The 24905-nt window shown below is 43.8% G+C and overlaps 4 protein-coding genes across 4 annotated transcripts in view; 1 reads left to right on the top strand and 3 right to left on the bottom strand.

Annotated features, from left to right (window-relative positions):
* Positions 1 to 215: 215 nt before the first annotated feature.
* On the top strand, positions 216 to 2149 carry LOC143001470 (nodal homolog 2-A-like). Its single transcript, XM_076151101.1, has 3 exons — positions 216 to 495; positions 948 to 1753; positions 1856 to 2149. The coding sequence occupies exons 1-3, from the start codon at positions 216 to 218 to the stop codon at positions 2006 to 2008; spliced, it is 1239 nt and encodes a 412-aa protein (XP_076007216.1). The 3' UTR covers positions 2009 to 2149.
* Positions 2150 to 4175: 2026 nt separating this feature from the next.
* Positions 4176 to 7173, bottom strand: eif4ebp1 (eukaryotic translation initiation factor 4E binding protein 1). Its single transcript, XM_076150626.1, has 4 exons — positions 7029 to 7173; positions 6765 to 6910; positions 5289 to 5477; positions 4176 to 4733 (listed from the first exon to the last, which is right to left on the bottom strand). The coding sequence occupies exons 2-4, from the start codon at positions 6898 to 6900 to the stop codon at positions 4702 to 4704; spliced, it is 357 nt and encodes a 118-aa protein (XP_076006741.1). The 5' UTR covers positions 6901 to 6910; positions 7029 to 7173; the 3' UTR covers positions 4176 to 4701.
* Positions 7174 to 7743: 570 nt separating this feature from the next.
* Positions 7744 to 15913, bottom strand: LOC143001167 (ankyrin-1-like). The gene is made up of 4 exons (XM_076150625.1): positions 15695 to 15913; positions 14929 to 15012; positions 14340 to 14492; positions 7744 to 11683 (listed from the first exon to the last, which is right to left on the bottom strand). Exons 1-4 carry the CDS (start codon positions 15911 to 15913, stop codon positions 11630 to 11632), a joined length of 510 nt encoding a protein of 169 aa, XP_076006740.1. The 3' UTR covers positions 7744 to 11629.
* An 885-nt stretch (positions 15914 to 16798) lies between these two features.
* The window catches only part of LOC143001469 (ankyrin-1-like), a 28099-nt gene continuing 19992 nt past the window's right edge, over positions 16799 to 24905 (bottom strand). The window contains exons 32-39 of the mRNA XM_076151100.1: positions 24729 to 24857; positions 24494 to 24613; positions 24324 to 24408; positions 24126 to 24200; positions 23784 to 23915; positions 23439 to 23594; positions 17410 to 18046; positions 16799 to 17234 (exon numbers count right to left, since the gene is read on the bottom strand). Coding sequence (XP_076007215.1) covers positions 16799 to 17234; positions 17410 to 18046; positions 23439 to 23594; positions 23784 to 23915; positions 24126 to 24200; positions 24324 to 24408; positions 24494 to 24613; positions 24729 to 24857 — 1770 coding nt within the window. The remainder of the gene's footprint in view (positions 17235 to 17409; positions 18047 to 23438; positions 23595 to 23783; positions 23916 to 24125; positions 24201 to 24323; positions 24409 to 24493; positions 24614 to 24728; positions 24858 to 24905) is intronic.

The raw sequence follows: 24905 nt of genomic DNA, 5'->3' as shown, positions 1-24905 counted from the left end.
CATCCCTCTGATGTGCTGTGATCAGAGGGGCTGTTCAGAAGCCTGGAGTGGTCAGGGGTCATCAAAGGGCAGCTGTCCCCTATAAAAGGGGCCTGGCTGGAACTCCTGCCTGCTCACAGCATCATTCCAGCCTGAGACCAGCTGAAGAAAGAAGGCAGCAAATCTTTGCCTTGCCCTCATCATTGTTAGAGAAGTTTCGTGAGCTTGGATCTGAAATGGAACTCCGTCTGCTGCTGGCGTTCTGCACTTTCCTCTCCTTTTTCGGGGTCGCCTACTCAGCGAAGGCGCATAAATATCAAGCGGGTCTCGAAACCGGTTCAGCATTTGGGAAGTTGTGGCCTCACCACGGCAGCAGATACCCTCTGTACATGATGCAGCTCTATCACTCCTTCAGGATCGCAAATTCTTCGACATCTGTCACCGTCGACACCGTTACCCACCGTGACAAGGTGTCACCACGCAATTCTGACTCCATTGTAAATCTGATGGCAGGAGGTGAGTCAAGTTAGTTCAGACTTCAGTGACATTACATACAGCAGTGATATTGATACTGTTTTGAATTTCCTTATCTGGAACCCAAACATATTTCTGTATTTATCCAGTACATTGTTGGTTTCTCTTGAGCTCCCTGCAGTTCTTTGGTTGGGATTGTTATTTGTGTTATCAAGCCCTTTTATTTTTACAACCCAACAAGTGTCAAAATGCTTATTCAACTTTAAAGGCTCCTCTGTTTTATGTGAGCGGGTGTGTGTATTAGCCCCTCAGACGTCTTTGCACAGGGGGGTTCAATACACATCCTGTCCCGGTCACCCTCCCACTCCAGTGTTTTGACATTTGTCCGGGGATCTGGTCTGCCTGGAATCATCACCATTGCCTGGTGGCTGCTGTGTGTGTGTGTGTGTGTGTGAATTAGGGTCGTCATTCAGGTGTCTTGTCTCATTTTTCAGGCTGCCATCAAGACGGTGAAAGATGGACGGTAACCTTTGACATGTCGTCCATCTCTGCTAGTGACCTTGTCCAGCTGGCAGAGCTTCGAATCCGACTACCAGCGTTCTCTGCCTCCAAGAGCGCCACGGTGGATTTATATCACCGAAGACAGAGCTGTGGACAGGACGGCGCTTTATGCCAGGAGGAGAGGCTGTTCCTGGGAAGCTTAAGCACGTCCCCAAGCAACACACAGTCTTCTTGGAAGGTTTTTGACGTGACTGCTCTTTTGAAATACTGGCTTTATCAGGGAGATGGAGCGGCGAGCCAGGAGGCCTCAGGAGAGCCTTTACCTGAAGCAGACCAAGGGAGTGGTGAGGGGGCTGGCGGAGACATCAATGCAAAGTCCTATTTCAAGAATCTGCGAAAGAAGCAAAGACAAATACATTATCCCACCACAAATCGAGTCATGATGGTCATCTTCTCCAAACATAATGTGCCTGATGGGACATACAGTCTCATTCACACCGTGGAGAACTCCAAGTACGTGACGACGGACAGTGTCAACGGTGACAGTCAAAGTCGACGCCGTAAAAGGAACAGACTGGAGAAGATCCGGATGGCAAATGGAACAGCGGTCACCAGCGCACCGGCAGAGGCCACACCACGTCCGCTTTGTCGGAAGGTGGACATGTGGGTGGACTTTGACCAGATCGGCTGGGACGAGTGGATTATTCATCCTAAACGTTACAATGCTTATCGCTGTGAGGGCGAATGTCCTACACCACTGGATGAGTCCTTCCAACCTACCAACCACGCCTACATGCTGGTAAGAGGATTCATACCCAGAATTTAAGATGATTTGACTCTTTTGAATTAAAAATTTTGTGTTGTTTTGCGTTGTTGCTGATTGATGCTTGTGTTTTTCCAGAGCCTCTTGCGGCATCACAACCCTGAAAGAGTGTCCTGCGCGTCCTGCGTGCCGACTCGCCTCACCTCGCTCTCCATGCTGTACTATGAGAACGACGACTTGGCTCTGCGGCACCACGAGGACATGATCGTTGAAGAGTGCGGCTGTCACTGATCTACTGGCCGCCGGTCCCACTGCAGTCACACCAGCAGCTTGTAATGGGACGTGATGTTGAACTCTACTTGAAGTTGACCGTGGTGGTCTGTTGTTGTCAAGGAAACATGCATGCTGAGTTTAATAGCACCTGTGAGAACAGAGCACAAACATTTTTGATCCACTTTTGCTGGCACACATACATATTGTTTCTGTCTTCATCATGCAAATGTTATTTTTTTGTATTTATATATTAAAATGTATATTTTGTACATAAAATCTGAAAAATCTATTAAAACATTTTATTTTGAGTTTGATGTTTTGGTTTTTGTCATTTGTTAACTACAATCTTTCTACACATCTCTGCTGCTTCACAGGAGCTTTAGTGCTCACTGATGACTGTTAGTAGTTTGAACTTTTGGCATAAATTACCCAAAACGTTAAGAAGTAGAATTTTGATGAAACTTGTAAATGAGAGGCATAGACCAAGGAAGAACGTGTTTGATCAGGTTTGTCTCTCAGACTTTCTGATCGTAAATCTTCTTATCTTCTTTGACTGGTGACCTGATAACATGTTAGTGTATTTGCCATCTTAACCTCAAATCCACATCATCTGGGCTCATTCTTGTTCTCTCACTGACGCTCAGCCAGTCTACGCTTGTTGATTGTGATCAAACAGGCTAAGCAGAAAAAGACAAAAAAAGAATATGGGAAGCAGACAAGGCCGGGGAGCAAGAAACCAGTAGCACTTGTTTGTTTTGGGGCGCTGGGTTGGGTGGGGGGCATACAGGGGTGGGGGCGGTGTTGGGGGGGATTCAGGAAGCAGAGGTGACGAGGGGAGCTTTAGACACTGAGCTCAGACAGCAAAAGGGAGAGGAGATGTCTGGATACTGAGGCTACTGTGGAGTAAAGACAGGATGGACCGGAATTTATCAGTCTGGAGACGGTTCAATCCACAACTCAGTGTCATGACAGGCAGAGCCTAAGATCTTTGCTTTAGTCCAGAAAGGCAAGTTAGGAAGACATAACTATAGTGATCACAAATTCACTGATGGTGCCTGAACAATGAACCTTACATGAACCCAAATGATCCGCTGTGTCCGTTATTGATTATTAATTACACAGTCAATAATTCAGTGACTCCAAACTAAATACTGTATAAAGCGGTTGCGGCGCCACTCAGACACTCAGCAGAGTCGATGTGCAGTAGCAGAGGTAAAGCGTCATCACCTCTCAATCGTCAGTTCTCACACATTCAGCCCCCCTGAACAAACTGTGGTGTCCAACTGTCCATATGTTCTGGTGGCCAAGCAGCAGACATCATCTCGCTGCAAATTCATAGTAACATACAGTAACTCCACGTTCACACCGGTTGTTGCATCTTACGCTCCGTGAAGTGAAACCCTTCCCAGCATGCATTCATGAAAGCATTAGATAGGTCACAAGTTCATCACACTGTGAACTCAACTGCTCATATTCATAGATGTGAGTCATGTCGTCTCTACCTGCACTGAATGTTTCATGGTTTGTATATGTGGAATAAGGAATCACCCTGCACTTGTTCCCTCTGGGGAGATTATCAATAATTCATTCAGGACAGCTGGCAAGCGACACAAGAATGTGCTGGAACCATAAGTGTAAACGGAGCTGCTGCACTGATAACATTTCCCATCATGCTCTGGGGTAGGAAGGGGTTTGTCCCTGCTATGTGAAACTGTATATTGACCTCTCTTTATCCAGGCCACCGACTAAGGTTATCAGTGACCAGTGAGCCTTAGAGGAATTTCACTCATGTGGCTGAATAAGAAGAGCAGACTTGAGAACCGTAAAGGTGCCAATAAAAGTCCGAAAACTATTTGTTTTGTCTCTCTCGAGTTCTAAGAATGTTTGGTTTTCACTTGGTTCGAAACTGCACATCATTTTATTGTATTTGTCTGTACTAGAACATTATCATCAAAATATCCAAATGAATGTGTACTTGCTTTGTGTTTACACAGACCCAGAGAATGTGTAGTGAGACCAATGAACTGATTGACACAGATATGAGCCAGATTAGGAGAATCCTGACGGTTCAGTGGTTAAGATGCATGTCATGTAATACTTTTGGTTAAATAATACAGTAGAAGCACAAAAATAGTTTTTTTTTGTTTTTAATGCTTTGTCACCCTACAAACCACGTGTAAATCTGTTTCATAATTTCATCAATAGAAGCATGTTTAACATTTTTCTGAATGACACTTGAGGTGAACAATTCAGTTTAAGAGCTTGGGCCAAGATTATACTGTATTTTGAACATTCCAAGGCAATAACTGAAGAGTGGTGTCAGTAGCGCACACAGTGGTGATGATCCCTTCTGGAATGGCGATTAGCAAATGAAACCCCCCCACCCCTTATTTCCATTATATTTGAAATAAGAAACAGAAAGGCTTTGCTGGTGTTGAGCACTTTTCAGTGTCAATATTTAAATTGTAGCCACTGCAGGAAGGCACTCTATCTCAAACATCAAATTGAACTTTAAGCCTCTTGCAAATAAAAGTTTCATTATTCATGATTTCTTGGACAAAACAAGCGTATCAGATTGACACAGACAGACTTTAAGACACTGGAGATGGAGACAGTGAGCCGCTGTCTTCATGGAATGGATGATGGGTAAACAGAAGGAACTCCTGAGCCCTGAGCCTTTCTTCACAGCATCTTATCAGCACCAGCACCAGCTAGATGTCCATCACAAACTGTGCATCATCACCTGCACAGAAGGAAGAGAGACACATTTTGAAATCAGAACACTAAATGCCTCACTGCAGATTTAGCCAATTGTTAATATCAAGAACAAATAAATGATCAGTTTAGATCAGAGTTGAAGGGCGCTGAATCCAATGAAAAGCAGCGGATCAGATGAAATCAGTATCCACAGGTTCTCCCTGGCATTTTGGGCAGGGGATTAAGCACATACATTTGATTAGTAAGGGATACTTTAGGTTCTGATTGTTTTTGTACTTCCATACTCAAATGTATGGGGATTACTGCGCAAGAGGTCAGAAAGCCAAAACGTTAAAGCCCTGTACTTCAAAATGAGCCTGGGGGCACATGCTGTACAACCTCATAACGCTAAGATCACAAACTGGGCCGCGACATACAATCCATGTCAGGTAGTGCTGTGTAAAGGTTTCCCTGGTGGACGAAAAAGCTTTAAAACCATCAAGCCACAGTATGACTCAAACTGAATTATGTGTAGTATTTCTTTGCATCTAAAACAGGATCCTTCCCTTGAAATCTTGCCTGTACTCTGCTGTGTACGTACCTGTGCTGGTATCAGGTGCAGCAATACTATTATTGTTCAGTAGTTCTCCATTGCGGGCCTTCTTGTTGCCATCCTTGGATGGGGGACTGGTCACCCCCGGAATGTTAGGCAGACCTCGAGGAGGAGTTTTGGCAACCGGGGAGCCGCGACACTCCAGCAGGAACTTTCGGTCGTAGATGATCCTGGTACCTGATCCAGAACCAGAGGAACAGAACTGTCAGGACTTGGGTTTTGGTGCTGTTAAGCAGCTTCCAATGTGCATCATACAAAGTTTACCTAAGCTCCATGATTGTTTTAAATGATGACAAATCAATCAAAAGTATTCAACCGGAAAGTCTACCAATATTACTTTGTGTAACTGTTTTGTAGTATGAGATGTGATTGTGGGCAATTTACAAAGGACAGATTTGTTTTTTTTAGTAAATAGTGCAGACAATACCTAACGTAGATTTTGATTGTACTACGTTAATATAGACAAAACAATATGGGATAACATAAATGTGAGACAATTTAACAAAGCACATTGTGGAAATATTAAAGGGAACATAAGGAAAAGAATCAATGTTCTCTTCCAGAAGTAATGGATTTGATCCCAGTTTCATACTTTTTTTCCCTGGATGTCTCCCCTCCCAAATAAAATCCTCCCAACTAGAGCCAAACTGGTTCTAACTAAAAACGTTCTGACGTTTGGAAAGAGGTGAAAGTCTGAAGGTGGCGAATCCGGTGAGCGGGTTCGTGCTGGACTACTTCAAAGCCGCAAACAATCACAGCAGCCGTTTTCAATAAAACAACAAGACTACACACATTAAAAAAAACAATCATGAAAACAAATAAGGAAATAGGCCAACATAAATCAATGTTCGGGTGATAAGACAGGCTTGTACCTTTGACCTAGTTTTTTCGTTTTGAAGCTACAGGTGACTCTGGGCAAAGTAAATTAGAATCACACAGCTGATGGAACTTCTTTGTGCGACGTGCTTAGAACTTATGACCCAACCCTTGTAGAAAAGTGAGATTGTTTAAAACATATAGAGCGTAAAGCTAAAAGTAAAAAGAAAACACACCACGACATTACCAACATGACGTTAGATGTCGCTAATGTTCGCTAATCAGCTGCTCAACCCTGCAGTCAAAAAACTTAAGACGGATATTAGCTCGAATGTAAACAACAGCACTTGCGGGTTTCGAACTACTGCCCCTCTGTTTACCCGTCACCATCTCTGTGTCACGCGCTCTGTTCTTTCGCTGCAAACGAAAGCGTTAGCAGTTAGCTCGCGGGGTGCTAACGTCCACAGTGTGACAGCAGGCGACCTCGTGGAGTTTCCTGAACCTTATCTTACACATGAACACACACATACTCAGACACACACTCACTCTCTCTATAAAGTGAACGAGTCGTGGTGTTTGTGGGGAGCGTTGCGTGTGTTTGGCACATACAGTAACACGCGCATGACAACTGTGAGTGAGTGTGCGTACCGCCCGGGGTCGTGCTGAACAGGGTCCCTCCGGGTGTAGAGGAGTAGTCTTGCGGCATGTGCTCCGCGGCGCTGACCGTCACCGTCCTGGTGGGCGGAATGGCCTTGGCGGTGGTCTTTTGGCAATCTGTGGACATCTTCTCTTAACTGGAACAAAATACAACCAGCTACCTGAACAACACGGGGAAGTCCAAACAACAAAGCCACGCCGCGCCCGATTCAAGTATCGCACAATGGCTACGTTCGGATAAATACGAATAAATACCTGTTTTCATAAGTGCAAATAGGTTTGAGACATTTACAACACGCAGTCTCACAGGTGAACAGGTTCTTTGTTAAAGGACCTGAGCACACGTTCCTCTGCACACACTCAGGCTGCATGCACACACAACACAGGGGGGGAGGCACACACACAAACACACACATACACACACAGTGGAGCTATTCTGCCTCCTACTGGTAGAAAAGTGTCAGGGGTGTTGATTATAACAAATACACATTATTCCTTGATCACGACTATTCCTACTTTTTGATAATATAAATTAGAAATCATAACTTAGATGTAAGTGGACACACCTACCACAAATGCAGATTCGGAACTACAATCGACTATTAACTGAGAACTGACTTATTGTAGCTGATTGTTGTTAAGAAATCTGGCCCAGGCATAAAATTGAGTCGCATGCAGACAAACACTTCTTAGTAGACACATTGAAGTGAAACAGGCATACATACTGGCTGAAAAGTTCTATTTCACCTTTGATTTGGAATAGTCACATGAAATTAATATGTACTGAAAGAAATATCAAGTGTATTAGTGGAAAAAACAACAAAATAATCATTCCCACACATTGCAAATAACCAACATCTAGTTTGTAAGCAGTCAGTTTCATATGATCATCGATGGAGTATCTCACACAAAACCATACACATTAAAAACATTTCATTTCTTTATTAATTTTTGTAAATGTTGAGCTGGTGTACAGGGTAAATTGTCAATAGATGTTCTCGGATTTGTTTGGATTAAAAGGCTTTTACATGTATATTTTAAATTCATGTTTGACTCTCCATAACAATAAAAAAAAGCAAATAAAACAGGTTAAAATACCCACAAGACCCCCATTCATCCCCCAGTTGCAGGCATTACCCAGAACTCAACAGTCTCTTGGTAGCTACAGCTGTATGATGCTAAAAGTACATCCATAACATAACTAGAATCCCAGTCGACAAGTAAGGGTGCATAGCATTCTAAGTAAATATATATATAGATTTTCATATATTTTATATATATATTTATATATATAGCCTTTTATGTTAAAAACATTTCTGTGCATGTGCGCAGTTGCATTCCTTAGTATTGAGTAATATGCTATTGCGTTAATAATGTCATCAATCCATTCTAAAGGAATATACTGTACATGTGTTCTCTAGTTTTTGCAACAGTTAATATTTTTGCATGAACTTGGTGCATGGCATCATCTTAGTCGCCCCTTAGTGCAGGGCTTTTATAAATCAATTAGATTAGTCTGATGTAACAACTCTTCTCTCTGCTTGCACTTTATTGGCCTCCTCTGTTCAAAGTGTCACCATGTGGAGAACATAGAAGCTGCTCAGTCCAGTGTTTGGTAAGGGGCAGCCAAAGATCAGTGGTCAGCTGTGTTGAGGAACAATGCTTGTCATCTTGAAAGACTCGCCATCAAAGCCACCAAGCCTCTAACCGTGCTGCTGAAAATCAAAGTGCTCGCCATGTTTCATCAGACCTCCGACTCTCTGTGCACGTCACATCAGCACTGATTCATATGTGGCCCCTGCTTCAGAAGCCATACCATAATATGAGCCCTTAAAGAGCAACCATATGCCATAACATAAGGGGTACTAGACCATTACACTGATGTGTAGTACTTATTGACCCCTAATTTTTATATTTGATAAAAATAAAGCTTTAAAAAAAAAAAAATAATAATAATATTTGATGAAGGGATGCTTGTCACAAACCCCATTTCAAGCTTCTCTCTTTAAACGTCCCTTCTGACAGTGCAGGGATGATTTATGTGGATATACTGTATTTTCTAATGAATCGGGAATGAAATGATTTTTGATGAACAGCAGATATTCATTTAAAATAACAGATTGAACACGCTAATCATCAACTAAGTAGTAGGTAGTAGTACAGAGTACAGAACACATAACTACTTCATAACAAGACTGACAGTATAGCAAGATCTCACATTCATCATCTCTGGCTGGAAAGCCGACTAAACAAACACTTGGATGGGTATTTATTGCAACATTTGACTGGAGTTTTTGTGACTTACATACTTTTCTACAATAAAGCATTCAACGTCTAACACAAGGTTTTGAAAGCAATGCATGTTGTAATCCATATAATGAGAGATGGCACGCTTATTGAGGTAAATCAATGTTTAAAAATATGTGAATTAGAATTAAACATTCTGAGAGCATCTGCTCTTTGTCCATTTGTAATTTTACGTACTTCCTGTGATATTATCACAACTTTGACATGTCCCAATATCCAGGACCTAATATGTGATATTAAAAGCACACACACACACACATCCACACACACGCACGCGTGCATGATAAGATTTCTTTCAAGGTGCATATAAATGCATAAATAAACTCATGTACCCTCTTTGATGAATAACAAAAAGACTCTGACCACTGCATTAAATGAATGGGATGGCTGATATGAGATCATACCTGTAAGAGCCCAACACTCTGTAACAAAGTACTCTGATGAAGAGATAAAGTCACTTATTACTTTAGATTGTATCTGTTTTAAACTGAACATTCTTTCCAAAGAGGCAAAATGATCGAATGTGGGACACTAATGTGCTGACATCGTTTCTGAGTAAAGAGTAGCCAAAGGCTTGAGCTTAGGAAGAACATGAACTGTGATCTAAAGATCCTAACACACACACACACACACACACACACACACACACACACACACACACACACACACACACACACACACACACACACACAACACACACACACACACACACACACACACACACACACACACACACACACACACACTCACAAACACATCCACACACAACACACATGTACCTTTCCTATTGTAAGCATTATTGCTTCGTCTAAAGTATAATTAAGACAGTAAATCATGACAAAGGAAAGCAAAAAGAAAGGCGTGAAACCAGAGATCCAGTTTGGGAAGAGTCAGGCTCACAGTTGCGGGGTCAGTATTACAGTTTCTCTTCACAGTGATTGGTGACTGTCTTTGCTACACTCCAAAGATTTGCCAAGGAGACAAACATCAAATCTCAACACATCCAAGCACAAGCACAACAGTATCGTCCCTCCAGCTGTACCCAGCCATACCAGTGCTACATTATTACCAGCATTTCAGCTACTTCACCTTTAACAAGTGACATCTCCTGGTGGTGTTGAGATGGTAACAAATTTTCCTTAAGAGTCTTTTTTTAGACACTACATGATGGGGCCTTGATAGGTCAGACAGACACTGCTACTAGGTGAGATCCCGCCCCCTGCTGGAGGTGGACAAGATTGCTACATCTAATCAGAGGCTGACTGGAGGAGTGGAGGTGGAGGTAGGGCGATGAGGGCAAGGTCAGAGGTATCGGGACTTTGGCTCGTACTGACATTTGATCATCACAGACTGCATATAGATACAATACACACTCAGGACAAGAAAGGGGAGCGGGGTGTGGCGGTGATTTCTCATGACACACACCCATGAGATCTCCCATTGTCACACTCGCCACAAGGAAAACCACAGTGAGGGGAAGCGGCGGGGCAGTTTCACCACAGAAACCTGCCTCCTGCAACTCCAAACCACCACAGTAAAGCCAGAAGCACTAAGTCTTCCCTCTAAACTCTGACATGTGGAAAGCAAAGAGTGAAAGCACATGAAAACCACAAATAAACAAACAGCCTGACACACAAAAACAGGACGTGTAGAACAGGCAGAGCGACACCACATTTGTTTGTTCTTGTACCACAAAGATCTCAAGATATATAGAATAATATATAGGGTTAGACTGAACAAACCAAACGAGGAGAAACTGGGAGGAATACCGTATGTACCTGAAACAGCAGCATCAGTGGCATCGCATAGGGATCTTAGAACATAAAGCAACACACGTAACGCACAGTCACGTAGAGCATTTGAGTGCATACCATATTATGTACAACACCAATATCCTTGGGCGATAACTGTAGCTTTTATACTGGACTTTGAGCACTGGGACAGCAGTGGTTTGAACTAGTTTGGTGATGCCTGTATAGCTTGGAGAGTGTGACAGGGAGGGGGAGGGGGGGTGTGTCTGTTGCTTAGAGATTACGTAATTCTCAATATTTTTATCTTTCCCACTTTTTCCCTAGAGTTTGACTGATAGAATTCCCTTTTTTTATTTAGAAAACGGGCCAGTGGTTGACCATATATACCCTAAGTTGCATGCCTGTCCCATAGTGCCCCCCACCCCCGTGTCCCCTCAGTATTTGTAGTTACAGACAGGCCATGCGGCAGCAGTCACTCATGCTGATACAGATAACAGGAAGCACATTTTGGTTGCTAGTTTTTTTTTGTCTGTGTTTGGTTTTTTGTTTTATACGAAATCATGCTTCTAGCCTAGTAGTAGTTTTTTTTTTCACCGTCTCTTTAAAAAAAAAGATAATAAAAACTACAGGTAAATCTGTATCCTTCACTTCCGGTGCGTGCTGATAGATGACATCGCCGCTCTGTTTGTTGTTGTTGTTGTTGTTGTTGTCTTTGTCATCATTGACTTGGTTGGTGTCTGTTGCTGTTTGTTTCTTTTTGCCTCTCTCGCTTGTCCTCCCTTCAGCTGCTGCTGCTGGTCATGTGTCCATGAAGGATGGTTTCGGTGAGGGGGTTGAATCCTGCGGGGAGCCCTGTGGAGACACGACAACACCACAGTGAACACGAAGAGCTTTGCCACGTCGCAGCAGTGAAGCAACGGTGATGAATGTAGCGAGCAGGAGGCATGCAGGTTGAAGCAAGTTAGTGTCAATGTGTGGAAGTCTCTCAGTGGTTAGACCCAAAATGCCAATGCAGTGTTTGAATTTGAGAGGGAGAGAGAGAGAGAGAGAGAGAGAGAGAGAGAGAGAGAGACTCAAATAGCTTCCAACATTTTCTTCAATCATATGTACACTTGCTTAACCTGCTGGTGAGCAGCTTGGCAGGGAGGCGTTAGGCTCTGCAACATTAAGCAACAATGGTCTCATAAGTAGTTTAAGATTCAGCAGTGAGTTGTTTGAAACAGCAGTAATCTGAGGAATGTCATGGCCTTTACATTAGAAAGAGCAAGTCAGACGCTCGTGGTTCATAAATCATGCCATGGCAGGTTACACACACTAGACGCGTACACACACACACACAGACACGCACACACACACAGACGCACACACACACAGACGCACACACACACACATAAACACACCCAACAGTTGCTCCAGATAGCAATTCAAAGGACAACTGGCCTTATAGCTTTGACCTTCAGAGCAGCGTACAGGATCTATTTTTTGTTTGTTTCTTTTTGTGGAACAGTTTTGCAAGCTCGCCACAACAAGCAGGAGTCAATGGCTGCATGAGCAAGCGTGAATGTGACCGTGTATTTTCCTGAGAGAAAATCATCTTTTCTGGTTTGTAAAAGTTATATTCTAGTCAGATTATGAAAGATTGATATTTCTGTAAATAAATAAAAAATGCAATAATGAAGATTAGTTCTCACTTGAATTTATGAAGTACAAATGAGTGCATTAGGGATTAACTTGGGTTAGCATGAACTCTGCATTAATCCTGACTGAACTTCTATATAGTGAGATCTATCAGACAGGCCTTGACCTGTAGAATGTTCAGATTTCCTCATCATATTTGTTCTTTAAAGGGCAAAAAATACTGAAGAACCCAAGCTGTCAATCCATAAAATCAAACGTGATTAACACATTGATGATTAGTTTAACTGGAGATTTGTCATCAAGTGTCATTTTACTGTGCCAACGTCACATTACATATGATTAGTACTGAATTAATGGTACATTCAGAAGCATTTAATCCAGAGAGACTGAATTAAATGGTTAAGCCCACAGGTCTGAGGAGGCACTGTGGGCTAGTCCCGTACCTGCAGGGATGCAGAACTCAATCTGCCTCACTGCTTAACTCTCCGCAGACTGGCACATTTCACTATCTGAGCACCTTTCTTCACATCCACAGTATCGGGCTACATTGGGGGAGGGGATGGCGTCAGGAGAGGTACAAGGATTGGGGGACGGGTGGAACAGGACAGGAGACATTACAGAGGTGAGGGAACGTTAGTAACAGAAAACATGGGAGACAGTACAAGAGAAGCAGAAAATTGAGACGAGAGGACGAAACAGCAGAGGATGGATGAAATGGTGCGATGAAGGTGTAAGGGTTAGAAAAAAAGCAATGGGAAAGATGTAAAAGAGACGTGGAAGCAAAATTAATAGATGGGAAGGAAAGAGGGAAGAAAATAAATTATGTCGACAGTCAAAGAAGGATGAAAGTGGTGGGCAACGGTTGGAAAGGTCATTAAAGATAAGAGAGCACAGGCATCACAAACATCTGTATGGAAGTCAGAGTAGCTGTGGGTGAAATGATATGAGAATGTAACTATCAAGCTTAGACACTCCAGACAGGTCAGATCTGACAGAAGTCCAAGAGCCATGGAGCTTTCACAGTCACAGCAGCTGTGTCTAGATGATTTGATCTGAATTAAACACCATCTGTCTGCTACTGCATATCTGCTCATGCATATCAAATATTGAAAAGTATTATTCGACCCAGCTGTGATTCAGAGAGTCTTAGGTCTGAGTGATACAGCACAGAGTCACAGTTGAAGTGCACAGACTTTAATGATGACACAATGGAAGATGGAGTCAGTCCATGGGATTATTGATGGGGACAGAGTGAGTAAATCATCACTGCAAGGAGCTACAATCAATTCATTTGGTGATCAATGTACAACAAACACAACTGGGATTACTGAAAGGATGGAACACTGAATGTGCCGGTGAGCTGTGAGCGCTACACCCAAAGTAATCACAGGAAGGCTACAGTGACAGAGTGAAGGTGAGGAAGTGAGGGGGTGGACTCATGTGTTCCTCTCGCATGCAGATGATGAACATGGAGCAAAATGAAGGTCAGCAATCAATTAATCCAAGAACACTTCTCACTCAGTCTTCTAAAGTGTAATGAAACAGGGTTATTCCTTGAAAGATCATGAGTACACACACACTCAGACACTCACACACACTGTCCTGAGCCTGTCAGTACACCAAACCAGAGCTCATGCAGGTCACGGTTAGAGAATGTAGAGAAAACCAGGGTCAGACGAGTCCCATATTCACCACATACTAGAACATTACATGGAGTTAAACTGAATATATATGTCACATCATCTGATATGATTAAGTCAATTTAAGCTGTATGTGCTCCCTACACATCTTGGCTATTATGGAGCCTGGGTGTTGCAATGCCTTGTGGCCAGGAAAGAGCTGCCTGCAGCCCCGCAGATCAGAAGCCCACCTTGCTGCTGTCCCGGCCCAGGATGGCGTAGCTCATGAACTGCTCTGCATCCACCTCCAGCTCGTTGGCATCCTGCAGGGAGCCCTCCATGCTCACCTCCTGAACCAGCTCCTCACCTGAACCCTGCCCTCTGCGCACCACCTTTCGCACAACCTATCACACCCAACACACACAGACACCAGGGCGGGAGAGAGAGAGTGACGGGCCAAACAGAATGGTTTGTTTATGTGTTTGAATATGGTGGAACATAAAGAAATTGGGGGGATAAATAGGAATTGAAGCAATATTGAATGGCACCTTCTTGTTATTAGTGAGTCGTTGCATCACACAGACATATTCGAATAAGTAGTTCAATAATTCATTCAAATTACAGTGTAGTGGAGGGGGAGCTTGCCATTTCAACATTACACTGAATTCAGATGTATTTCCACACTGTAACATGTGATGAGACTGATGCTTAGTTATGAAATCTGCAATGATTATCGGTTTAATAATCATTTCTGTGGACAGATGCAGTATGAATATACTATACGTATATAGTACACAATGATTGGACCCCATTTAAAGAACAGTAAATAAAATATCTGACCTTTTTTGTGACAATGTTTCCATGCTCGTCTGTGAATTGCTCCTCACTAACTTGCTCCCCGGGAAGATCTTCCACCTCATCGCCCTGAGGACAGAAAGTTTTGACCTTGAATAATATTTTCATGAAACCAAATCACTGCATCTGTAATTGGAATATGAATATGATCGATCATTAAATACATCTGACATGAGAACTAAAGCCAACATGACTACTTCACAGCCATCCACATTGTTTACATGTCATAAACCTTACACAAAGTAAATACAAGGAGGAAGATAAAGGGCAAATCGGTGACCTGAGTTCTGTTTGTGTCAATCCAACAGTTGGATTTGTTCCCTGAATGTCTCACAGGTTTCTATACTTAGTGACAAGTATAATTAAAGTTAATGCAGCTTACGATGACAGATGACAAATAATTTGCAGGATGTTGCCACAGTTATTTAAAGGATCAAAGCAACCACAGCCAGTGAAATGAGTAGTGCAGTCTAGTCAGGCATGTGTGGATATGGACAAAACTCCGACATCCACAGAGCTGTGTGTCACTGTGAGTGTTGGCAGAGAAGAAGGAAATAACATAGAGCTCCTTTTTATAGAAGTGGAGACCAAAATTGCTGAGCACAAGACAATCTATTTACATCAGCAACAGCATAGGATGAGCTCGGATACAGCAGGGAGGCACACCACCCTCCAAACCCAAGTGAATACAATGTTGAAACATTTGACCCTTGTCCGGCTGCCCCTTTCTCTTCTTCTCTACAGGTGGTACCTTGAGGATGACTCGGCGGCGGACCACCCTGGTGGTGACGTTCTCCTCCTCATCAGCCACTCCCTCAACCTCACCTAGCTCACGGTCCAGCTGAGCGTGTATGTAGGTGAGCACGGAGCGCACAGAGCCACTGGCTATATGGATCACATTCTGACAGCTGATGACCAGAAAAGCCAGCAGCACAAAGCTGAAGAGGAGCTCAGTCACCAGGGCCCACATCACCACACTGTAGCTCTACACTGATCCCAGCAAGGAGACAACAATCCACAAATGTGCAGCTCTGGATTTACTTCCTTTGGCCTCAGTGACTCTTGGTTTCCATGCAGCGTTTCCCTAAGAGGAGGTAACAGCTGCAGCCCTGTGATTTCTCCTTCCGTCTTTCAGTTCATTTTCCTCCTCCAGGAGTTGAGGATATGGGCCCTCCAGGTCTCTATTCCCTCTCTTTCCTACTGTCCGTTCAAGAATGGCTGGCCAATGACATTCACAACCTTAGTCGGCTTCTAGCCCCCCCCCGCTCTCTCTCTCTCTCCCTCTCTGAACATATGATCTGTTAGCTTTAAATATCTCTGGCTACTCCAGTGAGTTGCACACACTGCACAGAATACACACAGTATATAGTATAATGTGTGTTCACAAGCAATCACTGCAGGAGCAATGATACAATACACACTGCGAGGACAAACGGGGAAAATAAGCTTAAGTTAGACAAAGCCGGATTGTAATTATCTGACAGCACAGAAGAGAACTTGAATCTTGTAGCAACAAACCAGCAGAGATCCTCAATCTGCTCTGTAGCTGTTTGACAGCTGAGATTGTCCTTTGCAGTGCTGTGTGGCAGTGTTGTGCCAGAAGGTTAGCACATGGGAACAGTGGATCATGTTACATGAGTGAGACACTGAGAATGCTGCTATATTTGGGAAGACATGCTGTTTGTGCCCTTCTTGGGCTTGTGGACTGTGTGTGTGTGTGTGTGTTGTTTGTTTCAAGCAGAGGCAGTTTAAATCTAGGGGCACTGACACTGTCATACACCTTATTACCTGATCAGCATTGTGGTGAATCTGCTGTATTGTGTGTACCAAAGAAATATTTGAAGGTTTGATCATTTCATCTGTTCTTGACAAACAAATTGTACTTTTTGGGATCAGATCCCTTTGGTGTGCAGGAGAAGAGCAATCCACTCACCTGCCCCTTCAGGCGCATGTCATCCCAGGCCCTAAGCTCTGGTACCCTGTGAGGGAAGCCTAAACCCTTCTCAAACGGCTGGGTACCTCTGAAGTGCCCCCGTAAGATCTCTGAGTGGCCCATGTCCCTCACAGGCTGCAGCAAGCCTTCCTGGGATACATGGGATTGGTCCCCATCCATGGCATTATGCACTGCTGACATCATGGTGTCCATGGCCTGCCTGGTTCTTGGCTGAGTGCCCACCCAGGCCTGAGTTGGGTCAGTAACAGGGATCCAGCCAGGGCCAGTCTGTTCCTGCAGGTAGGAAAGGAAAGAGCCACCACCACCACTACCGCCTCCACTTCCACCGTTACTTGACCTGAAAGGAGAGCATAGATCACTAAGGAAGGGAAGGATGATGACCTAATCACAGCCCAACAAATGCAATGGGTCATACACATTTACAGTATGTTTTATACCTGATTTTTGTACAAAGTATCCAAGGTAAGATGCATTTGTACATGCATGCTGAGAGGAGCATCGATCTGACTCACCTGTCGCCATTACGATCTGCAACACAGCTCAGACCAGGTGACTCACTCAGCCGAGCATACACCCTTTGCTGTCCTGCAACAAGAGAAAGCCCTTCCTCTGAGCCTGGCCCTCCACCTCCTCCTCCTCCCGCTCCATTTGCTCCTGCCGTACTAGTGAGTGCTGATGCCTCCGAACTGGCCTCTGACCCCTGACAATTGTTCAGCCCGTTAAGATTAATTCCAGCGATAGTGCCCCCAAGAGAGGCCGGTGTGGCAGTGCTGAGGGAGTCAACGCCCATCTCTGAGTCATCTTCGGGTAGCTCAATGGAGCTGAGCACTCCACCCCCTCCGCTGGCTGCGCTGGCCTGACTAGCTGGCCGACCCAAACTTCCGAATGGGAGCCCCAGTAGACCCTCTGAATCATCGGCATGGCTGCACTCGAGGGAGGAATCCTCCACATGCACCAGGGAGGGGCTGTTCCCTGAGGGCCACACTTGCACATCAGACATCTCCATCAGTGTGTCTTCTTCTGTGGTGGCAATTGGTGCGCAGTCCAAACTGGAGACTTCCTGCCAGAAAGGCTCAGCGCCCAGCGGGGAGGGCAGACTGTACTGCATGGAGGCCGGTGAGAGAAGTTCATCTGGGGCCATCCCATAACCTAAAGCGAGACAGAGAGAGGCACACTGACACATGCCCCCCGCCTCTCTCCCCACCTCACCCCCACAGCACCGGGACCCGGGAGGGGGTAGGTGCCCCTGCCCAGGAGCAGGGCAACTAGGGGAGGGGCAGGGGAGGCTTTAAGGACAAATGGGATGGGGTGGGAAAGGAGACAGGGAAAGGGGGCCAAGACAGTAGTAGCTGAAATAAAGGTGCAAGGAGCTTAGGACAAGAGAGCATGGACAGCTTATAAAAGAAGGGTTGTCAAGCTTGTTCAGCCAGTGCTGACGGTGAGAACAGCAGCAGCGGCAGCAGCAGACACAGCCAGACGGACTGAGAGACTGAGAGATTTGGGCTCAGCAGTGACTGATGCTGCTCTGCTGGCTGCCACCTGCAGGGAGACACACAAGAATTACTGCCCGTGCCACTGTCCAGGAGCTGCGACACACACCTGCCCGGCAGGGACCCACGCTTAGTCACGCATCCCCATGCCATAAATACATTCTATCACTCTCTACCTCTCTAACACACATATGCACACTCTCGTATATGCATGCATTCAACCCCACTCATGAACAGGCAGGTTCAGTATTGTTGTCAGGCTGGACAGCATGCACGCAGGCAATCTCATACTCGCTTGTTTACTCTCATACACCAATTTGTTCTTGTTCACACAGAGATATTGGCATCTGATTTTTTTTTTATAATGCAATAAACATAAATATTACAGTTCACAGTATCAGTGATTTTTTCAAACAAATATATGGAGCTGATTCATTTACTATTTGCTTATGGTGGCTGCCGCAAACATCATTTTGAATCAATAATTTGATGTACAATTATGTGAAATACTGAAACTGCACACTGTGGACTCAGGTCACTCCTGTAACAGTCTTGCGTACCCTTTTTGAGTAGATTTCACGAGGAGGACTTGGCATGATAAAGAGAAGCACAAGGCCACAGGAGCAGGGTTTTGTGTTGATGTAATAACATCATATTGCACAAAAACTTTGTCTATATGCTAATTGGAAAATCCATCTAAAGGCTCTAAACTCTACAATATTACAACTGCATTAAACTGAGGATTTCTACATATGACATGAGGTTAATACAGTATGTGTGACAAATGTAATGAATGGCAGTACAGGCAGAGACATTATTCATATTGTGAGTGGTGCTATGGATGTAGGCAAGATTACATGGACCAGAGAGAGAGGGAGAGAGAGAGAGGGAGGGAGGGAGGGAGGGAGAGAAAGAAAGAGAGACTGGCAGAGATAGGGAGAGGGAGAGGGAGAGAGAGAGAGGTTGTATATCCTGTATGTGGATGACGGAACTGTGGGGTGTAACATGATTCATGGTTGGCAGTGAGTACTGCTGAGTGTACTGTAGATATTTGTGACTCCAAGTTGCAGCAAAGATTCTTGTCCTACTTTCTGTCTTCGCTCTCCATCTCAACCACTGCTAAACACTATGAAGAGTCAATTAGTAGAATTTTTGGTCTTCGTTTTGTTACAAACCTACACAAAAAGATTTGCACCCATGTCTTGTACAAAACTCATAACTCACATGTAAATTCATCTTTCGATCAGAAATCTAGGTTTGATTTTAGTCTGTGCTTCATCTGCCAAAAAAAACAACATTACATTTTAGTTGGCATGATTCTTAAGATACCCTCACTTTCCATGTAAACCTATGAATATCCAAACACCCCCACGTTAATAGATGAGGAAATGGTGGTAAAGGATGAAGTAATGGATTAATGCAGGTGATAGATAGACAGACTAGGTGGTTGTGATCCCCCCCCCCCTCGCCTGATAAAAGACAAACCCAGAAAAAAAGGAAATGAAGGCCACATGAAAACATATTTAAAGAAAATACATATGTAGTCACTTGACTCATACATCGATACACTGACACAGTGGAAACAGGTGTGTTTATGGCAACACAAAACACTCCTGGAAGAAATAATGTATATTTATATATATATAAATGTATATAAAACACTTAAAGCAGATAATAAGACTCACACTGATACACTCAGCACATGTACCATAAGAGGAGGCACATTGAGTCAAATTGTCCATGTGCAACACTCACAAAGACATTAAACCTTAAAACATACAGTGCAGAAAACAAGTCCTGTTAAATGGACATATATAGAATCTTACAAAACAACCACAACACTCGTACATGAACAGAGCAAACACAGTTCTTAAAAAAAGGTTTGTAAGCCTTTTTTTGACCCCCTGTAGAGGACAGATCACAGGAAGGGCAACAGAGACAGAGTGTAGGCTCATTCTCTGGTGCAGTATGCATGCCATGCAAAGACACATCTGTGGATCGGGTAGCATAAAGGTGCCAATGCAGTGTCTGAGACTTCATCTCCAACATGCCGTTTACCGCTCTGGCCCTTCAATCCAGCGTCTCCATGCAAACGCCGGGCGAGATGGCAGATGACATTCAGCTGCATGCACGTGCAGTCAGGCAGGAGGGCAAGGAGAGACGGGATGGGATAAAAAGAGAAAGGACAGAGACAGAGAGACAGAAAGACCACCACAGAGAAGAGGGGCAGCGAGAAAGAAAGAAACGGGTGATGAACACAGAAACAGTGAGAGAGAGCGAGGGTCACCTCCCCCCTCCCAGTGGGTGCTGAATACACAGTCTGTGTGTGAGGGGTTCTGGTCACAGAGCGGACACTTAAAAAGGTGGGGTTTTCAAGAGTACGAAAATAAAAAAAATGCACAACTATTTGCAAAAAAAGATAGAGATGTGGGTCAGAGGTCAACATGAGGTCGGCATGAGGTCATAGTTCGGAGAGGAGTGAGAAGGAGGAAGAGTAGGGCGGCTAGGCTGCAGATGACATGTCCAGAAAAACACAGAGAGAGGGACAGATTCAAAGGGGATGAATACAGGGGTCCTAAAAGGACATTCAGTGCACCAACATCAGCCCTAAAGAGACTCAAACTATACCACCATGCAACCACAGGCAGAGAGAAGTTATGTTCCTTCTAGTATAAGCTATTCTATTTTGTCATATAATGATGACGTGTATTCTAAGACTTAACAAAGAATTAATCTAAGATCTGGCTTAGGTAAAGGTCAGGTAGTAGAAAGTGTGGATTCCCCTAGTCTGAGCAATAAGCGCAAAGGACTAAACATGACTTATTATGAAATGAAGGAATGCATGAATGAATATATCAACCTCTCAGACTAACAGAGAAATAAATAATTGACTAAAAGTAAATTAATAAATAAATTACCCAAAGAAGCTGAGAGAGAAATCTAGCAAATGCACATGGTGGTAAGAGAAATAATCCAATAAATGTGTAAGAAAATTGATTTCACTTAATGCATCTTTGTGCTTTGCTATGTGCCTGCCTGTGCATGGGTTCACCGTGTGTGTGTGTGTGTCTGTTTGTGTGTATTTCTGTGTGTGCAACAAAAAGAGAGAGAGCCAAATATAGGGTAGGTGTGAGTGTGTGTGTGTGTGTGTGTGTGTGTGTGTGTGTGTGTGTGTGTCTGTACTTGATGGATGTGCGACTTACAGGAATGAGAAGGATAAATTACTAAAATAACATTCTGCTGAAGGGAAACATTCTGAATTCTGAAAATAAAAAGTGTGCAGAGTGGAAATAAACTATGTGATTTTTTTTACACATTTATGGCCATTTCTTTCCTTCTTTGTGCATTTACAGACTTATTTCCTACTTCTTTGTGTGCCATATTTATTTACACATTTACTTTTTCTTTATTTCTCCCTTTGTTTGTCCATTGTGTTCATTGATTCATTTGATGTATTGCCTAATAAATGACATTCGATTCTCCACGTTGTCACCGTTTCTTTAGATCCAGAGTCAAATCTAGAACCTCTTGACAACCAGAAACCATATGAAGGCGCCGTCCTTTTCCAAGAGCAAACACGTTTGTAAGAGCGGGAGAGAGGGAGCCAGACAGATAGACAAACAAGACCGAAAGACAATAATCAGATTCACTGCAGCTGTGATCTGACTGTCTCCTTTTTTCACCCTTTGTCCCTCATGGTCGTATCTCTATGCATTGTTACATCAACGGGTATTGCTCCAGTTTTCACAGAGAGGACCTGTCACCTGTCAGATTGACCCAGTCCACACTGGATACACAGAAGAGAAGTCCCAGTCTGGTGAAGTGGAGCACTCACACAAGTCCGGAGGTGAAAATGGAGTCAATAAGATGTACATTATGCATGTGGGAAGGAAACCATGAGGAAAAGGAGTAAAAGACTGAGAAGACCAGTTGTACTGTGCTATATATACTGTATGCTTCAGATGGACTGATACCATGTATGGCAATGTGTCTTGAAGAAACTAACAGGGGCTAAAAAACGTAATAATTATTCATTACTAAGACTTCACTTGAAGCAGACCTGAACTTATTTTTCAACATAAGCACCCACAACAACACCGTTAATGTAAGGATACTTAATGTATCTCCACTAGGAGTAACAACAGGAGCGCGTTTAGCTCACTGAGACAAAAGATCCAGTCCTCCATCTGAAGGACAACCGATCTACCATGATACCAGTTTTCAGCATTTAAATATATAATATATAATGTAAATCTAGCAGTAGTAGTTTGATCTTGCAGACATTTTGGGTCTCATCTAAGAACATTCCTCAGTTAGGAGTCATCGCTGGATGATAACCTGGAATTTATCCTCTGAGAGTCGGTCACACCTTCGGTCAGGCGACTCCTCACGTCACATGGGAAAGCTGTTAGGCGTTTTTTATTTGCAGATCAGTTTGCAGCTCAGTTCACATGACATCAAATTGCTGCAATGACTCGCACATGACTGTCGAGTCACCTGACCCAAGGTGTGAAAGCGTAAAGAATCAATCAAAGGATCAATTGTGGCTTACTTTCCACCACTGACTCAGCAACTGAGTTCATTTGCACATTTTTTTTACGACATTTTCCGCTCATTTTATGGTGCACTCTGGGTTATGTAATGTTAACCCAACATCAGTTTCATTGATGTCACTGGGAATACAGAATATGTTTTTTTTGCAAATTAGCTGGATTTTCAATATCTTTCTTCACATTAAATAAAATAACCAACGCACAACAGAGGATGTGGAACAATAGGAGTGTCCTGAGTCCCTTTGCATGTTGTTGTTTGGGGTTTAATCCTGCAAAAGTTTGACGTTTGTGGCAGCTTTCATACGCAACAGCATTTGAGTTATAAATAGGGAAGAGATGGGAACAAGAGACAGAATTCAGGTAAACAAACCACGCTTTGCCTAAAGGTGAATTTATGGAGGTAGAAGGTTTATGTTTATTAGGAACATGATTCAGGATCAAGGCCAAAGGGATTCAGGGAAACGGGCTGCATTGAGGGAAATGGGTGAGGCAGCTTACCATTGGTCATACCAGGGGAGAGATGATCTCTTTCGTTGTGGCGGCGTCTGCCAATCTCTTGCGAGTCTTGTCTCCCGGTCTGATTGGGCTGACCCTCCAGCATGTTTACTATGTCCATACGGTCAATGCTCTTCAGAGCTGTGTACAAGCTCTCCACTGCATTAAAGAAAGCATGAAGGGAAAAGACACAAGTAGACAAACAGAAGGAAAAAGAGAAGGAGGAGAGGGAGTTCCAACTATTCCACCACAATAATGATCCATGATTGGGTTCAAGAGACAGAAGCTGGTACAAATGGAGATATAGCAGAGAGGGGATTTATGACATCTCAGGTCTGGTGTACTCACTCTTGGCCCTCTTGCCCTCTCGGGTCGCCCAGAGGTTGAGCAGTGCAGAGCTCTGCTCCAGCAGGGAGTTTGGATTTTCCACACGTATCTTATTAATGTCATCGACACTCAGCTGAAGCTCGCGTGCCAGCTCTGTGTAGATGATGACAGTACACATTTAGTCTATGAGTCATGTAGATATAGGCGTCGCAGGAACTGTAAAGCAGACTGAGTCTTGGTAGAGAAACTGAAATAATTAGATTCAGGAGCCAGGCAACAACACCAAAGTTGTGCAAATGAAAGATGAATGCTTTACATAATCTAAAAGCATGCAGACTTAAATGTTACATATTGTGGACATACCAGCCCAGCTAAGTCCCAGCTGTTCAGCAATAACTGCCATCTTCAACTCTGTCCTCTCCATGGCACTCAGTGATGCTGCAAACACCAGTTACAACTTACTCTCAAAGGTATGAGACAGTTACATGTAGAGTTGAGCTCCTGTATAGTGAGACTCATAGGGCATATATGAAAATAACACATAACTCCTTCTTCTCATACCCAGTGCAGGTTCATTGAGGGCGCTGTATCGTTCTCTTAGAGCCAGGGGGGTTAGAGTTCGCCTCCGGTCTTCACTCCCAATAACCTGCCCAATGCACATAAAGAAGTCACTTCAGGCAGGAAGTATATCCTACAGTCATATTCATGTAAGATCACTCAAAGAGCTTCACCTTGGTACATGGTGGCATAGTAATGTTGAGGTTACAGAGCACATGCTGGTTGTCCTCATACTTGGTGGACTTTCGCAGGAAAGACAGAAGTCCTGCAGGCTCTTTACTGCTGTCTCGCACCTTCCATATACAAACAAGCAAAGGAAAGCATTGAAGAGACACATTTGGATTGTTGGAGGGATAAGGAGGAGCTTTGGACACACAAAAGCCACAAAGACAGAAATGAGCAGATCACCTTCACAGAAACAGGAAGTCTGTTATCTCTGAAGGCCTGGAAGCTGAAGCAACGTGGCTGCTGGGTGGCCTTCCTCACTGGCACCAGGTTCCCTGAACACTCCAGGTGAAGTGGCATTCCCTCCATCACCTACAGGGGGTGACAAATGCATTCATAAAGTGGATATGACAATGGAGA

The sequence above is a fragment of the Genypterus blacodes genome, unplaced genomic scaffold (assembly GCF_046128005.1).
Source record: "Genypterus blacodes isolate CSIRO-AG114 ecotype Tasmania unplaced genomic scaffold, CSIRO-AGI_Gbla_v1 ptg000053l_1, whole genome shotgun sequence".
Lineage (NCBI taxonomy): Eukaryota > Metazoa > Chordata > Actinopteri > Ophidiiformes > Ophidiidae > Genypterus > Genypterus blacodes.
Note: the sequence above shows the minus strand (reverse complement) of the source record. Positions and strands in the feature narration are given on the sequence as shown.

Coding starts and splice junctions, on each gene's coding strand:
- LOC143001470 (XM_076151101.1), top strand. CDS start 216: ATGGAACTCCGTCTGCTGCTGGCGTTCTGCACTTTCCTCTCCTTTTTC. Junction 496..947: donor TGTAAATCTGATGGCAGGAG/GTGAGTCAAGTT, acceptor CTCATTTTTCAG/GCTGCCATCAAGACGGTGAA. Junction 1,754..1,855: donor CCAACCACGCCTACATGCTG/GTAAGAGGATTC, acceptor GTGTTTTTCCAG/AGCCTCTTGCGGCATCACAA.
- eif4ebp1 (XM_076150626.1), bottom strand. CDS start 6,900: ATGTCCACAGATTGCCAAAAGACCACCGCCAAGGCCATTCCGCCCACC. Junction 5,478..6,764: donor GTTCAGCACGACCCCGGGCG/GTACGCACACTC, acceptor GTTCTGGATCAG/GTACCAGGATCATCTACGAC. Junction 4,734..5,288: donor TGCACCTGATACCAGCACAG/GTACGTACACAG, acceptor CCTTCTGTGCAG/GTGATGATGCACAGTTTGTG.
- LOC143001167 (XM_076150625.1), bottom strand. CDS start 15,913: ATGTGGGCCCTGGTGACTGAGCTCCTCTTCAGCTTTGTGCTGCTGGCT. Junction 14,493..14,928: donor GAAACATTGTCACAAAAAAG/GTCAGATATTTT, acceptor TGGGTGTGATAG/GTTGTGCGAAAGGTGGTGCG. Junction 11,684..14,339: donor TGGGCCGGGACAGCAGCAAG/GTGGGCTTCTGA, acceptor GTGTCTCCACAG/GGCTCCCCGCAGGATTCAAC.